At 29.6% G+C, this 19,852-nt stretch overlaps 1 protein-coding gene and 1 non-coding gene across 2 annotated transcripts; one reads left to right on the forward strand and one right to left on the reverse strand.

Annotated features, from left to right (window-relative positions):
- Nucleotides 1–1,482: 1,482 nt before the first annotated feature.
- Nucleotides 1,483–1,563, reverse strand: BDBG_16670. Its single transcript has one exon. It is a non-coding gene; the product is annotated as a tRNA-Leu (tRNA).
- A 6,388-nt stretch (nt 1,564–7,951) lies between these two features.
- BDBG_16671 (uncharacterized protein) lies at nt 7,952–8,420 on the forward strand (the record flags this gene model as incomplete). Its single annotated transcript, XM_031724573.1, has 1 exon — nt 7,952–8,420. Exon 1 carries the CDS (start codon nt 7,998–8,000, stop codon nt 8,418–8,420), a length of 423 nt encoding a protein of 140 aa, XP_031577365.1. The 5' UTR covers nt 7,952–7,997.
- Between the last annotated feature and the right edge of the window lie 11,432 nt (nt 8,421–19,852).

Consider the following 19,852-nt stretch of genomic DNA (forward strand, 5'->3'; position numbering starts at 1 on the left):
TTGAGAAGATAGCTGACTCTAATTCATCTTGTGTAAGATCAGGCCATTTCTAGTCATTTTCATTAATGTAGTTGAGAAGTGATATATTCTCTTCCTCTGAATCTGAATCTGAATCTGATGAGTTCTGAAAGAGAATTCTCATGAAAGCTTGACATTTTTTCTCAAAAGAGTTTACTGTATATGATTCATTCTGAAACTTATATTCTAAAACTGAAAGTTTTGCTACACTTCTTATTTTAGTATAGTTAAAAGCTTTAAAAACTTCCTTCTCTTATACTTCTTCAAGAAATTTATTCCAGCAGTCTGTTTTAGCTCTTTTAATATCTGAAAAATATTCATTTCTGACAGCTTTGAACTCTTTATTAGATATTATATTATTCTTTCAATCTCTTCTAGCAGTAGCTAATTCTTTTCTTTTAGATGAGATATTCTCATTTCATCAAGATTTTAAATACTCAGAAGATTTTCTCTTTGAAATATTATCTCTAACACTTGTTAGAATAATAGATGTAATAAGCTTCACTCTATTCTCAAGCATTTTATTTAAGATATCTTGATCAGAATTCTAATATAGCTCATTCTGTCTTTCAGATTTTAACAGTTTTATACTTTCTTTAACTGCTTTTCAATCAGCTTTTTCAAAGTTATACTGATTAGAGAGAAGAGGATTTTCACTCATTTATTTTTCACTCAGTTCAATATTAAATTGAATAATCTCATGACCTGATTCTGATGTCTCATTTGAATCAATAAACCAGTTTACAAGTCTTCTTTCCATTAGATTTTGTGACATGAAGGTTAGATCTATAATAGACTATGAGCGCTAGTCACCCGCAGGATGCACCTTAAGCTAATTACATTTAACCCTCTATAATTAACCGACCACCGCGTTCATCCTCTCAGGCCAGCCACTAATTTCCAGGGGTGTTAGTTAGTGGCTGCCATCGCTCACTTGGTGACGTACACATCAAGCTTCCAGTTGCTGATCTCAGCCTCATTAGATGCTCATACACCTATCAATCAGCTGTTGTGGCCTCGCCCTGTGTTAGGAACTAACCATAGGCTTGATGACTGCAGTCCTCCCTGCCAGTATTAGGGCTTGGCAGTAAGCTTGCAGGCTCTAGCCTATCAGGGTGCCCTGCCTAGGGCCTAGATGCGTGTCTAGACCTGCTAGTCAGGTGGTTTTCAAAATCATTCCCTGTATTTGAGGGGCAGCTAGGCTCTGATGACAGCCCTAGTTAGGGACTTGCTTAAGTAGTGTATAACCACTACATTAGGCTTAACTCTATATCATTAGAACCTTGACGGGTGCACAGTAGAATAGTAGGACATTGACACTTCATGCTGGCCCTGATGAGTGTTCACAGAATCTCGCTTAACTAGTGGCTTGGCTTGCAGTAGGGAGTTCTACCCTGCACCAAGCCTTACTAATTAGGCTCAGCCTCTATTACATGGGGGCTTTCATGGGTAAGAAGTGACAGGTGCCAGCGGTGGGATTTGAACCCACACACCTCTAATGTGTGTGGCCTTGGTTACCAGTCTTACCAACTGGGCCACGCTGGCTTTCATTTCACTTGTTTAAACAAGATTCTTTTATCTTTCTCTTTATAAAAGATCAGAACACTGTTTTTTAAATAGATCTGCTTAATTCTGAACTCTTTTTTGCAGCTGAATCAGCTAATTCATTACCATGAATATTCATATGAGCAGGAACTCAATGCAGATGAATTATCAGTTTAGATGTTCTTCTCTTTTAAATTTTCAAAACAGAGTTTAAAATCAGATCAAGATTCATTTAATCATTATAAATCTGACTATTTCTAAGTCTTTTTAAAGCAGCTTGACTGTCAGAGAATATTCATATCTCTTTCAAACTATTTCCTCTTTTATAAGATTTTATTTCAATGAGTTTGAAAGCTTTCACTATTACAAATAGTTCAGTATCAAAGACTTCAGATTCACAGTCTAAATTTGAGAAATCTGAGATAAAATTGATATTATCTTCAGTATAAGCAATGTCTGTATCTAATTTATTCAAATTCTCATTTTTTGAGTCATCTGAGTAAATCAGAATAGAGTCTTTTATATTGATTGTAGAGATCTTCTTCAAATACTGTTCATATTCTCTCTCTTTAGATAGTTCACTTATTTGTAAGTCTATGAGAGATTTCAGCTTTTCTCTTCAGAGAGATATCTTCTCATGATCAATTTTCTCAACATTTAATAAAGAAAATTAATTCTTAATAAGTGAATATAGTCTATACAGTTGAGAGAGCATTTTCTTTAAAGTATTATTCTCATTTCAATCAAGAAATCTATTTCAATCCTGTTCATTTTCTAAGTTAACTAATGAAAATAAAGAAGAGACTCTTTCTCTGATTATATGATTTAAGCTTATCTTTATGACTCTCAGAGCATAGTTTATACAGGCCTTTTCAAATTGAATAGCAGAAGATGAAATTGAGGCTTCAATTTTCATTACTTTAATAGAAGATGATTTGAATGCTTTCAGAATTCTTCTCAAAGCTCTGTTTTATAGACTTTGAAACAGTTCAGTGAAGTTATCTTAATTGTTTCATCAAACTTGAACTTCATAATCAGCTACTGAGATAATACAGGCTATGTATAACTGTCTCATAGTCTGAAAAGATAGACCTCTCTCAGTATTTGATAGTCTGATTATACTATTCAGTAGTCTCTCTGCCTTGATGATTCTTTGTTGAATATGATATTTAAAATTCAACTTAGAGTTTAACCATACTCCTAGTCATTTGACATTCAAACTGGGTTTAATCTGTTTATTCAGAAGAGTTAGACTTAGTTCTTTCTCATTAAATCTGAGAAAAAAGTGAATTAACTCAGTTTTATTCATATCAAATTGAATTAGATTGATATCTGCTCTAACAAAGATTTTCTTTACTGCTTTCTCAATCACTTCTAAATTCTCTTTGATTGTCTTTGAACTGTAGAGTAGATCAATATCATCTATATAACTTGAAGATCTCACTATTTTCATCTCTCTATTCTTGAATAAATATGCAGTGTATATTGCAAATAAAACAGATGAGATTGAAGATTCTTGTGATACTTCTATTTTTATCTCAGTTTTATCTTATTTTCTTTCATCAAAGAATAGTTGTATAATTCTTTTAGATATGAAATAATCAACTCATTTTATTAGAGAAAGTGACAGTTTTAACATCTTCAAAGTTTGAATCATCTTAGACTTTGAAATATAATCAAATGCATCTTTTATATCAATAAAAACTGCAGTTGAGACCAGGTCTTCATGCTTTGCTACTTGAATATCATGAATAACTGAGAGAATAGTGTCAATTGCAGAACATTGTTTTCTATCTCTCATTTATTCATTAAATAGAAGAGAATCACTAATAGAGCTTATAAAAGATAATCTAGTAGCTATTATCTTTTCTAGAACTTTTCTCAAACAGTTCAACAGAGATATTACTCTATATAACTTAGAAACTGAAGCTTTTCTATTAGATTTTGTAAGGATTACTTCAGTAGCTTCTCTTCAGCATTCAGAATAATAATCATTTCTTAAGAGATTGAAAAAGAGCTCAAAATATTCATTCTTTAAGTAGAAATATGTGTTTTGAATAATTAAATGATTAATTGAATCAGGCTCTGCAGCAGTTTTAATTGTACTTGAGAATATTACTGACTCTAGTTCATCATATGTAAGCTCAGGCCATTCCCAGTTATTTTCATTAATATATTCATGAAATGACATATTCTTCTCTTCTAAATGTGATGAGTTTTGAAAGAGAATTCTTATAAAAGCTTGACATTTTTTCTCAAAAGAGTTTGCTGTATACAATTCATTCTGAAATTCATATTCTAAGGTTGAAAGCTTTGTTACACTTCTTGTTTTAGTATAGTTGAAGACTTTAAAGACTTCTTTTTCTTATACTTCTTTAAGAAATTTGTTCCAGTAATCTGTTTTGGCTTTTTTAATATCTGAAAAATATTCATTTTGAATAGCTTTGAACTCTTCATCAGATATTAAGTTATTCTTTCACTCTCTCTTAGCAGTGACTAATTACTTTCTTTTAGAAGTGATATTCTCATTTCATCAAGATTTGAAATACTCAGAAGACTTTTTCTTTGAAATATTTTCTTCAATACTTGTTAAAAGAATAGATGTAATCAGCTTTACTCTATTCTCAAGTATTTTATTTGAGATATCTTGACTTTGATTTCAATAAAGCTCACTCTGTCTTTCAGATTTCAGCTGTTTTACTCTTTCTTCAACTGCTTTTCAATCAGCTTTTTCAAAGTTATACTGATTAGAGAGAAGAGGATTTTCACTTCTTTATTTTTCACTCAGTTCAATATCAAATTGAATGATCTCATGACCTGATTCTGAGATTTCATTTGAATCAATAAATCAGTTTATAAGTCTTTTTTTAATTCAATTTTATAACATGAAAGTTAGATCTATAATAGATTTCTGTTTTATGTCTTTTCTAATGAATGTTTGTTGATCAGACTTGTTAACTAAATCTATTGAATGCTTAAAAGTTCATTCAACCAGTTTATCTACTCTTACTGCTCTTGTGCACTCTGAGTTTCATCAGGAATGATGTGCATTGAAGTCTCCTGCAATTATAGAGTTTTTTAAGAGAGTTATATTTAAAAATCCTCTATCAATTATTCAGGTATTGTTGTTTTCTTTCAATGACTTTTCATTATAGATATTTATAAGTTGAATAGTATTAAACTCATTCTCTTTATCTATAATATCACTCACTAGAATATCAGAGTCAGATATGATATTAAATCTCAAGTTAAATTAATATCTTGATCTTTTTCTCTCATAGATCACTACTCTTGATTTTATCTCAGATTTTTCAGAAAGAAAGTAGTAATATCTTGAATGAGAAATGATATACTGTTGCTCAGTATCAAAGTTTGGTTCTTAAAGAAGTACAAAGTCAACTTTTTATTCAAATGCAATCTGAAGATAAGAATAAATACAATTTGAGTTTCTATTCACATTATTTTGAATAAATGTGATTTTTGAAGAGTTTTTACACTTTTTTTATTATTTTTGTTGTATATTCATACTAAGAGAGAGTAGAGATAGAGTAGAATCTAATCTCTATCATCAGATAGTAGATTATAACTATTTTGAAAAGTAGGAATCTCAACTGCTTGCATTATATCTAGTTTATTATCAGAGTTATTTCTCAATTCTCTAATCTTAACAGAAGTTTGAGAATTCAAATTCTATTTACACTTAGCTGAAGAGTTGAAGTTTGAAGATCTAGATAGTTGAGAATTTCTTCTTTTTAAGCTTACAGTTGCAGATTTACTAGCTTGACTTTTCTCTTCAGTTTTAGATTTACTTTGAGCTTCATCTTTTCTTCAGTTCTTCTGAGTTCTTGAAGCAAATACACATTCTTTTGAGCTAGATGTATGTTTTTCTTTGCAATTGAAGCACTTAAGCAGAGTATATTAACATATTTCATCTCTTTTTAAGCATGTTTCACATTTATACTCACTAGTTTTATGATCTCTAGCACAGAATGCACATTTTGAGTCTCTGAAACAAGAGATTACAAAGTATTCATATCTTTGACAGTTTGAACACTGTGTTTGAGCTTTGAGATTCATTCTTGAGTCTTTGTATTCATGAACTCTCATTTTCAAATCTACTACTCTTACTTCAGAGATTCTTGATTATTCAAGTGTCTTTGTATACACTAGAACAGAGGCATTTCTTCTACTCTGTCTGAACTCAATTGAATTAAGTTATACAGACTCTTTTCTCAGTGGAATAGAATTATATTCTTTCAATTCATTTTTAAGAAGTAGCATTTCTTTCTCACAGTCAAAGATTTCAACTGAAATATTATAAAGAATGAATTTATCTCACTTTTCATCTCTCTTAGATAGAATTGTTGTATTTAACAGAGATTCTACTGCTGACTTTCAGAGATTCTCATTCTGAATAAGAAATTCTGCACTGAATTCAGACATTGTGATCAGAATGATGAAGTTTTCAAAGAAGAATAACTCAATTGAAGCTATAACTGATTTTTGAACTTCAATATCAGTCATTAACTGAGAAAAGAACTGCTGATTGATTTCATTTCTAATTCTGAAAATGAGGTTTGAGTTTAGCTTATTTCTCTGCAATATGTCCTGATTTGAGACTTTGAGAATAAGTCTTCTATTTCTGAAGATTTGAAGATTTTTCTTTTTTTGCATTTTTTTCTTCACTCTTCTATCAATAGAAGTATGAGCAGTATTCTTCTCAGTTTTCTCAGAATTTTGAGCAGGTTTTGAGATAGCAGATGTAGAGATAGCAGATTTAGAGACAGCAGATTCAGCTGCTTGAGCATATATTTTCTTCTAATTTAAAGAAGAAGAAGAAGAAGAAGTAGAAAAGAAAGAAGAGTAAACTGAAGAGTCAGTGATTGTATTAGAAATTTTCAAAGTTTTTTGAACTGTGTTTGAAATTCCAAGTTTGAACTTGATCACTTTCTATAGTTGTCTAGCCTGAGCATGAAGAATTAACAGAACTTCTTCATTCATCTCACTCAGACACTGCTTTTCAAGAATTTTACTTACTTTTTCAAGTTTCTGTATTTCAAGAACTTGTTGTTTCTCTATTTCTTCTTTCTTTCTTCTCTTCAGAATTTCAATCTCAGAAATAGCATTTGAGAAAGCATTCTTTTTCACATCAACTGAGTGTACTTTCAAACTCATTGTTCTTACTCAATGAAAAGTTGATCAGACTAATTCAATTGAGATATTTATTAAACTCTTTTGAATTGAAAAGTTGATCAGACTGTTTCAATTAAGAGATTTCTAAGTCTGTTTTCAATTGAAAAGTTGATCAGACTATTTCAAAAGAAGAATAACAGACTTTTGTGTATAAAACATCTGATTTTTTTCACACTAGTTCAGTAACTAGATTAGATTTTTGAAGAGAATATAATAAACTAAAATTGATTTTTAAGATAAATCAGTAAAATCTTTATAATCTCTTTCTTGAGATACAGTGAGAAAAAGTATGATATCAATTGATAATAAATCAGATAATATGACAGTTTTTGAGAGAAAAACTAACAAAAAATAAATCAATTTTTTACAGAGAAATTGATTAAAACTATTTAATTTTATTCTAAATTATTCAATTCTTCTCATATAACAAGTGTGCAACTCAAATCAGTTAATAAAGAGTATAAAAAAGAATTAAGTATTAATGAAAGCTCTTCAGTCACTGAAAAAGTAATTCTTACTTAAAAGAATATAAAATTATAATAGAAAATAACTCTGTTTTTAATTCTTTGTAAGAATATTGTATAAAACTCAGAGAAAAACATCTTACTTTTTCAAGAGAAGTAAAAAACTATTTTTAAGATCTTTTTTTTTTTGCATTAACTGCTACAGAAGAATGAGATAGAAACTGCTAAGATATGCACTACTGTATACTCTCTATCAAGACTTTCTCTCTTCAGAGTCTTGATATTATAGAGAATATAAGTCTGTTTCTATATAATAATGTAAATATTGTCAGTGAGATGTAGAGAAACTGGTTATTTATATCTCAAAATAGAAGACTTTGTCAATGATTATATCAATATAGAGTTAATTCTCAAATTCAATAGAAACCTAGTGTTGCTGTTCTCAATTCCTTGCAGAATCTATTGAATATTGAGGTATTAAAACTAGATTTAATATATCTCACTGTGCAGGGATCAAAGGCTCAGTCAGACCTTGAGGTATACTGATTTTATAGTTGTCATATCTGCTGATTATGTATCAAGTACAGTTGCTGAGGTATCTTTTTGTACTTTTCTGTCAGGGATGGGCCAGATTGAGAGGGGTGGTACAAGGGTGAGACTTGGCATTGATGTCTAGATACACTGAAGACAGACCGCGGAGGTTGCACTTCAGAAGTGGCTGTTGATTATGTGCTTGATATTATCGCCGAGGTATCTTTTTGTATTTTTCTGCCGGGGATGGGCCAGATTGGGAAGGGCGGTACGAGGGTGGGACTTGGCGTTGATGTTTTGGAACATCAAAGATGGACAGGGTTTTCGTGGAGGTCGCTCCTCAGATATCTCCACAACTACAGATCAGGGATCTTCCAAAATCGAGAAGATTGGTGCATATGGCTAGGTCTCTTCACCTTACAATTTGTATGGCAATTTGGCCCGGGGTTGTGGTGTGGTAGGGGAGAATGGGGGATAATCCCACACAGGAGTTTCGAACGACGTCTGGTTCACGTTTGGCTGGATAACTCCACCACCACACGGGGTATGCGGTCGGCGATGGGGTCAAAATGCTCGTATGATCGAGGGCTTTTCGATGGATCTATCGGCGGGTTCTTATTCGAAAAATCGAGCGAGTTCGTGGTGGAGCGGTTCGGAGTCTGGATATAAACCGTGTCAAGACAGTAGTTGTGACTATCTAGAACTTTCATCACTTTATACTTGATATAATAGTAATTCAGTGTTTGAGATGAATGTGTGATCTGTATATTCTTAAGATTCAATCACACTAAGTCTTCTATCTTATAATGCTCAGCAGAATCTCAGTAAACATTGATTTGATTTTCTTAGTCTTATTTCATAATTGTTATGAAGATCTCTGCTCAGTCATGAGTGTCTCAGAGCTTTGTTACTATATTATCAGTGCTTTGAATTGAACTGTAGAGGTTTGATATGAAATGTGTGATTTCTAGAAGATTTAATACTTTCATGTGATAATCATGTGTAAGAAAGAACAGACTTATATCTATTAAAATAGCATTTCAGCTGTTGATAGCAATCTTCATGTATAGAAGAAGATCATATCAATTATCTTATAAGTAATTATAGAACTTATAAAGATAATTCTTTACAGTCTGAATTATTCATTCTAACACATTATCAGTCTCAGAGTGATAGATAGTTGATAAACAGTATATAATCTTGAGAACTTGACAGATTCTTATTCAGAGAGTACTTATAAATTGACAGTCTTAATCTGATACTATAGATCTCAGTAATTCATACATTCAATAGAACAGACCCTGTAGAAAGACTTCAGTGACTTATTCAGTATCTATCTTATTACAAGGTTTTAATATCACATCTTTACTCAATCAGTCAATAATGATCAGAATGTTCTTACAACTCTTACTCTTACAGAGATTAATAGTGAAGTTAATTATCACATCTTATTAGATTCTATCAGAGATATTAAGTGATTTCAGTAGATCTTTTCTACAGTTCTTTTATAAGATAATGAAGAAACAATAGTTACAGTTTCAGATAAAGTGTCTGATGCTATTTAATATCTCAGATCAGTAAAATTCTTAAGAGATTATTTAATACAGTTATTCACAACCTGAATGTTCAGTTATATATAAGTCATGCATCTCTTACATTATCTGAGTGTGTAAGAATTCAGAGTGAGAGACTCAGTATTGTTCACAAAATTACAGAGTATTACTGTTATCTATTGAATATTTCAAGATATTCATCTTTATATGTAATTCTGAAGAGAATTGAGACACTTCTTATTATACTGCTTCAGTGAGAGTCTGAAGAAGTTCATCAGTCTAAGCTGCTGTATATCACAGTTTATTTAGTGTAGAAGAAGTGAAGATATCAGTGTTAGTTCAGAGAGAAGATGTTCTAATCAGAGAAGTATATCTAGTGTTATAAGTAATCTCATCATGATTAACTAATGTCTTCAGGTTTAAGAGCTGATGTTCTCAGTTTATTCAGTGCATATCTGTCATATCAGATGATATATCTTACTCTCATTGTGAGAGAGCATCTAGCATTGAGTTCTGACTACTGAGGCAGTAGTGTATAGTGAAGTGAAAACAGTTTAATAGCTTGAATCATCACATCTGTTATTCTGTAAGCTTGTGAGTGATGATGAAGTATTTGAGATTCTTATAATCTGTGATTATCTCAAATTTAAAGCCACTTTAGAGTTCAAAGTCACATTCTTCTAGATAGTATACAATTGCAAGAAGTTCTTTATTATAGATCTCATAATTGTATTCAGCAGAACTCAGTTTCTTAGACATGAAGATGTATAATTATAAGACATCTTCATCATTATATTGTAATATAGCTTCTTCTGTGATATAGTCAGAGAAATTAGCTTCAACAACTGTCTTATGATCAGAATCAAATGTTATCAGTAGAGAGATATTAATAAATATCTTCTTCATCTATATAAATGCAGCTTCAGTGTTCACTAATCACTGAAATACTGAGTTCTTTTTGATAAGATCTATGAGTGATCTAGTGATATCTGAGAAATTCTGTATAAATCACTGATAGAAGTTAGTAAATTCAATGAAGCTTCAAACATCTTTCACAGTGTATAGAACCTCTCATTCAAGAATAGTAGAGATCTTTTCAGAATTTATTCAGATTCACTTATCAGCTTCTATAATAAAAACTAGATATTTTATACTCTTAACTTCAAAATCACACTTATCTATGTCTATTGATAGTTCTGCTTCTTGTAGTCATTGTAATACTTTTCATCTATATTCTTGATATTCTTTTCTGAACTCATAAGTGAAGATGAGAATCTTATCAAGATAAGCAGAGACAAACTTATTAAGAAAATTTCAGAGTGCTCAGTTAATATACTTCTGAAATATACTGAGAGCATTAGTCAGTTCAAAGAGTGTGACTACTTATTCAAAGAGATTATATTATATTCAGAATATTGTAAGTTATTCATCTGCTTCAGTGATATAAATCTTATAAAATACAATAATAATATTTAACTTTGTACATTATTGAGCTCATCTGATCAATACTAGAGTTTTATTAATAAGAGATAAGAGATAATAATCTTTCTTTATTAATCTGTTCAGTTCTTAATAGTTTACACAGAATCAGAGTTCTTTATCTGATTTCTTTGCAAAGAGAATAGAAGCTGCAGTGAAAGAGTTACTAATATATATTAATTTATTATTCAACAGATTATTGAGTGTCTTCTGAAGAAGAAAAAGTTCATCTCAGAATATATTATAAAGAAGGCCTTATAATGATTTAGAATTCTTATCATTTTTCTTTTCTAACTTAATACTATGATTCACTTCTGAGCTTTGTAATAAAGGTAGATTTGTAATATTATCTTATCAGAAGACATCTAGATATTTATAATATTATTATTTATTATTATTCTTTCGTTATACTTATATACAAGCGGAGCTTATGATGAGTTCTTGCGTGATGTTAAATACAGGTCAAGTGTTGATTTTACAGAAGGAAATACAGGTGTTGAGATCATGTCAAGATAATAAGAACATAGAAAATACAAAGAAGTGACAATTAGACACATGCAATAATAACTTCTCATCTCAGAAATATAGAGTGATTCATTGAAGTGATTTGTACATCTCTGTATTTATTAGAAACCTGAGGTACTTGAGTTTTAGATTTAATATATTCCCTGCGGGTTTTGAACTCACATGCCTTGGTTTCACACGCCAAGGCACTACTGAGTAGCCGCATTAACCATTCGGTCACCGGGGCGATATTCATAATATTACTGAGAAAGTTTTGTATAAGAATCTGTTATTATAACACAGAATAACTTTTCTAGAGCTTTTTTAATATTTTTATATTAGTCAGACTGATGAAGTAGATTGTTATATAATTCTACTGTTAATGACTTTGTCAGAAGCTCTTTTAGAGTATTTTATATGTATTAACAGAGATCTGTGTAAGATTCATAGTCTTATGAATATCATCTTTCTGAATTCAATCATTATTAAAGAATATTAAACTTCTGTTTTAAGCATTTAATAAGATGTCTTATTCAGATAGTCAGACAAGTTCTATTATAAAATTATAGTCAAGATGATCAATCTTATATATATAAGCATCTTTATGTTACTGTTCTCTGACATCTATGTTTAGTTTCATTATATAACAGATGTAAACATCTTTTGAGTTATTAAATTCTATGAGAAGTAAGAGTTTCAGTAAGAAGATATACTGAAGATTATAATATCTTATAACTGAAGATTTAATCATTGCATAGTGATATAAACTGCTGTCTATCATGACTTTCATATTATATGTGTTATTTATCACAGTAGATACAAGAATTATATTCATTGTCATTTCTCTTTAAATTATTATCATCTGACCTCTTGAACCTTCTGCTTGTGAGTTTGAGCAGAAGCTAATCTTTTCCCTGTTTCATCAGAGTGTTCTTATAGTTATCTTCTGAATCTTTCTCTAATATAATGTAGTTGATGCAGACAGGCACTGATTCTTTCTTTGAATAAGAAGATACATAGGTGAGCACTAATCTTTCTCTTGAGTGAGAAGGCATGTACACTGATTAGTAGTTGAAAGTGATATGTTCTGATCAGTTACAGTTAATACATATTTTCTGTTAATGTTAATTGACAGTTTCTTCAGCAGCGATTTCAGGGACTTAGAAGCTTGTTCAGGCAGTGAACACTCTTGTTTGTATATAGATATTTAAGTCTACTCAATTCATGATATCTGCATTATTATTATTCTTTGACACAGATGTATAAGTGACTGAGATATAACATCTTCTGCTGTTATTCTGTATACTTTTAAGCTTGATAAGATAATCATTCAGTGTTTGAAGTTATATGCAGAAGCCTTCATAAGTCAGGTCTTCATCTATGCCTATAATAACTTGTAAGAGTTTGAAAGTGAGTCTCTTCTTGAGCATGCTAATCTTCATTCAATTCTCTCAAGATTAATCACCTGCTTCTAGAATCTTGATGTTGAAGTCATGAATGAATGTTGTAAGAGAAGTATTTCTCTGTTAAGCACTCTGTAATCAATCTAATGTCTTCTACTCTCTAGTAGTATCTCGGAACAGAATATTGAGATGTCTAATGATGTTGTCAGATATATGTAACATTGATTCACATGCCTTTATTTATAAATGAAACTTCTGTTTTATACAATCTTTCAATTGATCATTGATATATCAATCTTGATTAATTAATGAATCACTGACATCTTCATCTATACTTAGTTTTGTGCGTATGTTCAATCTTCATGATGAATAGAGAGTGAGATTAGAAGTATTAAAATATGTGAGAGTATCTAACTATTTCTTCAGTGCTTGCATTGTATTCATATCTAATTCAGTCAATATTATCTGTGCAGAGGTTTCTTGTTGAGTTAATTATTGAATTTCTTTATATTGATATTATTGATTCACATGTATATCAGCTATCTGTTATTGTTGTAATTTCAACATTGCTCAGAGTCACTGCAGCACTGTGTCTATACTCACATTCAAGAGTTCTCTCATATTATTGATAGACATAGCTATATTGTTTGTTAAATGTGTGATATCTGTGTTTGAGAGTTCTTTGAAATTGAGTGCTTCAAGATTGAAAGAAGTGTAATTTTATGAATATCTTATATATCTAAGATGTGAGAACTCTCAGGTCTTTTACTAATATTCTCTTTATAAGATCTTGTTACAGAGTCAGAGTAACTGATGAGCAAGCTTCTATCTAAAGACTTGATATTTACTTACCTGATTGTTTGTTTCTCTATTTCTTATGCATTGTTACATGTTCAGATATCTCTTTTTAATGAATAATCATTTCTAATGAGAAGACACTAAACATTTTTCAGATGTAAGAGGCCCACGCCGAATAGATCAGTATTAATATATAGATCTTATATAACAAAAGTGAAACATGTTAGAGAAGAAAGAAAGAGAAAGTAAGAATCAGCAATCAGAGTGAATATTTATACACATAAAAGATGGAGCTTCGGGGCAGAAGAATAGGAATTCCGGGGTGAAAGAATAGGAATTCCATGGGTTCTTCAGCTGAGAATCGGCGACCGAGAATCGGAACTTTCAGCAGGAATCTATGAAGTGTAATGAAATAGTCTATATAATTGATCGGGCGCAGCCTGCCACAATCTGAGATCTTTAATATTTGAAATAACGTGATTTGAGATCAATGTGATGAATACAAATCATGATCAGAAGTAATGCTTTTAGAAAATGTGACAACTGTAAAGTTTGATTCTGGTCTCAGACACGGTCACATGATCAGTCTAGCTGCTACTATTATTAATAACATTGATTCTGTGAACATGAATATAGACTCTGAGAAAACTCAGATATTAAAGATATTAAAAACTCTTTTCAATTAGTATTATAATCTTGAGCATGTTCACACTGATACTATAATTACTATAGTCAAGAATTCTCATACTGAAGTCACAATTAAAGATTCTAAGACTAAGTTCTTATGCAAAGAGTGTGTCAAGACAGGTATGATATGAGATTATTTAAAAATATCAATATCTAGATCTATTCAACTTTTTAAGAAGATTTATATTAATCTTGTAAATAATGAATATATATTAAAAGATCTCTCTGATCACTCTTTGAAGTCTTATTAGAAGATTAAATACTGAATACTTATTATCTATAACATGATACACTACTGCTAAGTATATCTTTTAAAGTTCAAATATGAGACTATTCAATACTTTAAGTAATGACTCAGATTTATGAGTAATCTCAGTTATACTGCTTCAGCTTTTCTACAGACTAATATTAACAGTGTTTTCCAGTTCACATATATACACGTGGTTATGAATTTATATAATATTAAATAAGAACTGATGATACTACATTCACTATATTTAGATAGTGTTTTCAAGCATGAGATCTGAACTATTATGAGACAGGTTAGAGCTACTTATTTAAAAGATAATCTTTCTAAGAAGTTCTGAGTAGATGTTCTACAGACAGTTATTATAATAATTAATAATACTTTCACATTTATAATTCTTTATAACTTGAAATTTTAACTCTCTACTGCAGAGACTTCTGTAGTTTTCAGTTTATATAAGATCTCTTAATATGCTCTTATAAATGCTTCACTGAATGTAAAGTATTTTCACTGATTAAGTATAAAGATCTTTATTCACTTGCATGAATCTCAGAAGTCTGTAGATAAGCTTTCTTCACATGCTAATTTCTATCATATTATTGAATTTAGTAGCACATTGATCTATCATCTATGAAATCTCAAATCTGACAAGATTATTGCTAGTAGCAATATGAGACTCTCAATCACTGAAAAATCAGAATCAGCTATATCTGTGATACTCACTAATTATATCACTGAACTGAAATCTGATATTTATTTAGTTGATAATAAAGATGCTTCTGATATTGATAATCTGAATTTTACATGATTGCAGCCCGCGAAATCACTGACTATAAATACTCTGAGCTCTATTACAGATAATCTTCTGAAATTCTATAAGAATGTCATATCTCAGTCAGAGAGAGTAGAGAATTATTAAAAGAAGTTTATACAATATAAAATTACTGATCTTGAGAGATATAATATATGAAGTTTAATTCTGAGATTTGATATTCTGAATAGTGAATCAATCACTCTGAGCTGTTAAGTATTTCTTAAGAAAGATAGACTTATAGATCTGAATGCTGATTCTGATAATATTCTTAGAAAATTATATTAAGTGATTTGTAGTAACTAACTTAAGAAGAGTTCTAGAGAAGAGATCTATGCTTCTGTTATTATTAATACTGCTAATTATATGCTTTTTCCTATAGCAGTACTACACAGTTGAACACTCTGTTAAGTTAATATAGTGATAATATATCTGTATAAGTATCTTGCAAAGAAGGTCTATATAAGACAACTCACTGAATTTGAGATAGATTTACTGAAAACCTTTGTCTGCATGATTAATAGTAGTTTATACAGTCTGAACCCTGTAGTGAAGATCTGATATAATGACTTAACAGCTCTATTAAGTGATCTTAACTTTGTAGTCAGTGTCTATAATCTGACACTCTGATATCATATATCGAGATATTATCTATATATAATAATTTACATTGACAATCTTAACATTCTATCTGAAGTCTCTGAGAATGTCAATTAATTAGTAGATATACTTAGTGAGAAATTGAAAGTCAAGAATCTACATTAATTGACTAAGTATTTAAGTATGAAAGTTAATTATTCTGACTAAGAAATTGAGTTAATATATTGCTGATATATTAAATGTCTTATAAAGGTTTCTATCTTGATAATACAGTTACTGTCAAAACACTGATGAAGAATGAATTTCACATTAATGATTTCTCAATATTTGAGAAAGAGACTAGTTTTACAATTCAGTGATATTAATATGATATAAACTGCTTGTAATATCTGGCAGTTAAAACATGTTCTGATATCACTTATACTGCCTTGCTACTTGCTTAATGAAATGTTAATTTAACATCTTAATATTGAAAGACTCTGTTACATGTTATATATTATTTAAAAGAAATAATGAATTTGAGCATTTTCTATAAATATAATCTGTATAAAAATTCTGTTTTCATCAATTCTTTCATTTTCACTGATTCTTTCATTCTTAATAATTCTTCTGTGTTGACTGATTCTTCTGTTCTCTCTAATTTCTGCAATGATTTTTACTTACTGTTTAACTACTTGAATTCTGATTGAGTGAGCCTCTTGAATAATGATAGAAAATCAACATCTGATTATGTTTGTAAGCTTGTAGATAATCTGATTTCATGATGTTCAGTAAAGCATTCTTACATATGTTTAAGTTTTAATAAGACTGAATATATAACTCTTAGTAAGACAGTCTGCAAAGTAACAAGAATTCAGAATCTCATAATTGAGCTTGACTTTATTATCATATCTCTGATATGAGTTCTCACTGATAATAAGAGTGCTATAGATCTGCCCCGGTGGCTGAATAATTAATGCAGTCACCCGGTAGCGCCTTGATATGAGAAACCAAGGCATGTGAGTTCAAAACCCGCAGAGAATACATTAAATCTGAAACTCAAGCATCTCAGATTTCTAATAAATACAGAGAGATGCAAATTGCTTCAATAAATCACTCTATGTTTCTGAGATGAGAAAGTTATTATTGTATGAATTTAATTATTACTTCTTTGTATTTTCTATATTATTGTTATCTTGATGTAGTCTCAACACCTGTATTTTCTTCTGTATAATCAACACTTGATCTGTATTTAACATTACGCAAGGACTCATCATAAACTCCGCTTGCATATGAGTATAATGAAAGAATAATAATAATAATAAGTGCTATAGATCTTGCAAAGATAATACTTATTACAGTCTAAAGTAAGTATATTAACACATGTTTTCATTTTGTATGTTGATAGTTGAATTAGAGAGTTATTAATTTGAAATATATTTCTATCACTCAGATAATAGTGAATAAACTCACTAAATCTCTAGATACTGTAATATTTATATAACTTATGATTTTATCAGGTTTTACAGATGCAAAAGCTAGAAATGATTAATATTACATTTGTATTGAATTTTAACAGACTATCTTGATGAATTGAGTGTTTTTATACGTGATTCTTATTATCTTAAGAGAGAGTGTTTGCTATTACAGCTGTTACAGCTATTGACTGTGACAATCTCTCTAGATTATATAATTAATCACTATATTAAGCTCTTTGTAAATAGATCTATTAATACAATCTTCAAGTATTCTATAAAAACAGATCTTTATTACTAAAGAGAATAATTGCAGTAATTCTCTGTTTTTATATTATAAAAATAAATTATTCTTATTTCTTTCTTCTTTCTTTTCTCTTCTTCAAATCATCACTAATTTCAAGCTAATATGGAAACTATTAAAATACTCTCAGAAATTCTTATATTAAAAAGTATAGACGAATTAAATTTTTAATAAATATAGAAGAAATTAAATTACTGTCTAGAATATCAATTATTTACTCTCTTTTAATAAAATAGTAGTCATATCTCTCTTTTCTCTTAAATGAAATATAGTCTGAGAAATGTGAGTATTATACTAGATTATAATGACTAATACAGCTTCAGTACATAGAGCTATATATACAGTATATGCTGAATTGAAAAGCTGTATGAGTTGCACACTGACAGCAGCATCTCAATGAGAGTTATATAGTATAAGAAAGCTGTAACTTTTAGTTATATATACAGAGAGTGAATTATCAGAGTAAGTATATATATATTATATAAAAGTAATACTTTTTAATAATACTCAGTCTTTAATATTGTAAAAATAGAGTCTCTTTATAACATTTATTTTCATCAGAAGTTAGAGAATCTTATATTTCTTAAGATTGTTTTCACATATTTTATCTATGAAATTAATAAGAGAAATTATGAATTTTAGTATTCTACTCTTAATATACTTTAAGTGATAGCAGATTTCATTCTAACAACCCTTTTTAAGTATATATTTTCTAGTTATTCACATTTATATAGATATATATACATTATTTAGTAGATAATATTAAAATAATGACTTATTATAGTTATATTACTCTTACTATAAGAGATATATAATTTCTAATAAATATTATAAAGACTCTGAGAAGTAAGTATTTTAAAAATACTACAGCTCTGTAATCTTAATTTTTGTTAATTTTTTGTAATTTTTTTCTTTTTCTCTTTTTCTTTTTTTTTCATTGTAATAAAGATAATATTGTAGAGTGATTAATTGCATATTAAGATCTAGCTATTATGCAGCCTTTTATATGTGATAAGTATTTACTGAGACATCAATAAATATCTCACTTATATAGAAGTAGTCAGTTTATAGAGAGAGAATCTGACACCTCTCTTAATCACTACTCTGTTAAGTAGATATTTACAACTCAGCAGAGTGATTTTATAACTAGAGAAGAAATATTACATATAAAATAGTAGTGTCTTCTGTCAAAGGTTTCACAGAAGACTAACAAGAATTGCAGAATTAAAGAAAATTAGTATAGAGGCATCAGACTGATTAGACCTTGCATACATTGAAATATTCACAGAGCTTTGCAGGCTGTGAGTACTTGAATCTGCATATTAATCAGAGTGTTTTTATAAATCTTAAAAGTTAATACTTTTATAAGAGTATCTGCAGTCATGTTAATAGTATTCATTAGACTGACTGCTGAGATTATGAATTTCATATTTAGTCTTATTGAATCTGATCTTATACATTTCTTAGCGTGAATCCCGCTGGGACTAATTATCAAAAATAAATGCAAAGTGACTATTTATTAGATCTTAAAATGAGACTATAACTTAGAAAAAATAAGAAAGTGATCTTCTTTGATCTCATTTAGTTTCATTCTCGATAAAAAGTGACTATTTTTAGAGATTTTAAGGTTTTTTTTAGACTAGTTTTAATTTTTTAAAAAGTAATGCTTTTTGATAACACTCAAATGAGATTTAAAGTCATTTAAAGCAATAAAATGAATTTAGATTGAGAAGTAAAAATCATGCTCTTATTTGAAAAATGTGATAAGAATAGACAGTAAGTCTCACTGAGACAGTATGAGACTACTATCTAATCTTAAAACTGTGTAATGAAATCAATCAAATTGATAATAAAACTATTAAATATTCTGATTCTGGTTCTAGACACAGTCATACGGTCAGTCTAGTGTTCACTCATTCAATCTTGATAATGTCTGATGCAGCAGTATTACAGATGTAATAGTGTTTTATTTTAATATAGTATATGTTATAAGTGATCTTGTCACTGTTCACTATGATAATCACTCACATCATTATTGTCAATGTACAGAGAAACAGTGAAGTCAGAGAGTAAAAATTCAAGCTTAATTAGTAGTCTATACTAGACTGACCGTGTGACTGTGTCTGAGATTAGAATTAGAATATTTGATAGTCTTATTATCAATTTAATTAATGTCATTACATGGTTTTAAGATTAGATAGTAATCTTATACTGTCTCAGTGAGACTTACTGTCTACTCTTGTCACATTTTTCAAATAAGA

This window comes from Blastomyces gilchristii (genome assembly GCF_000003855.2).
Source record: "Blastomyces gilchristii SLH14081 genomic scaffold supercont1.4, whole genome shotgun sequence".
In the NCBI taxonomy this organism is placed as follows: Eukaryota; Fungi; Ascomycota; class Eurotiomycetes; order Onygenales; family Ajellomycetaceae; genus Blastomyces; species Blastomyces gilchristii.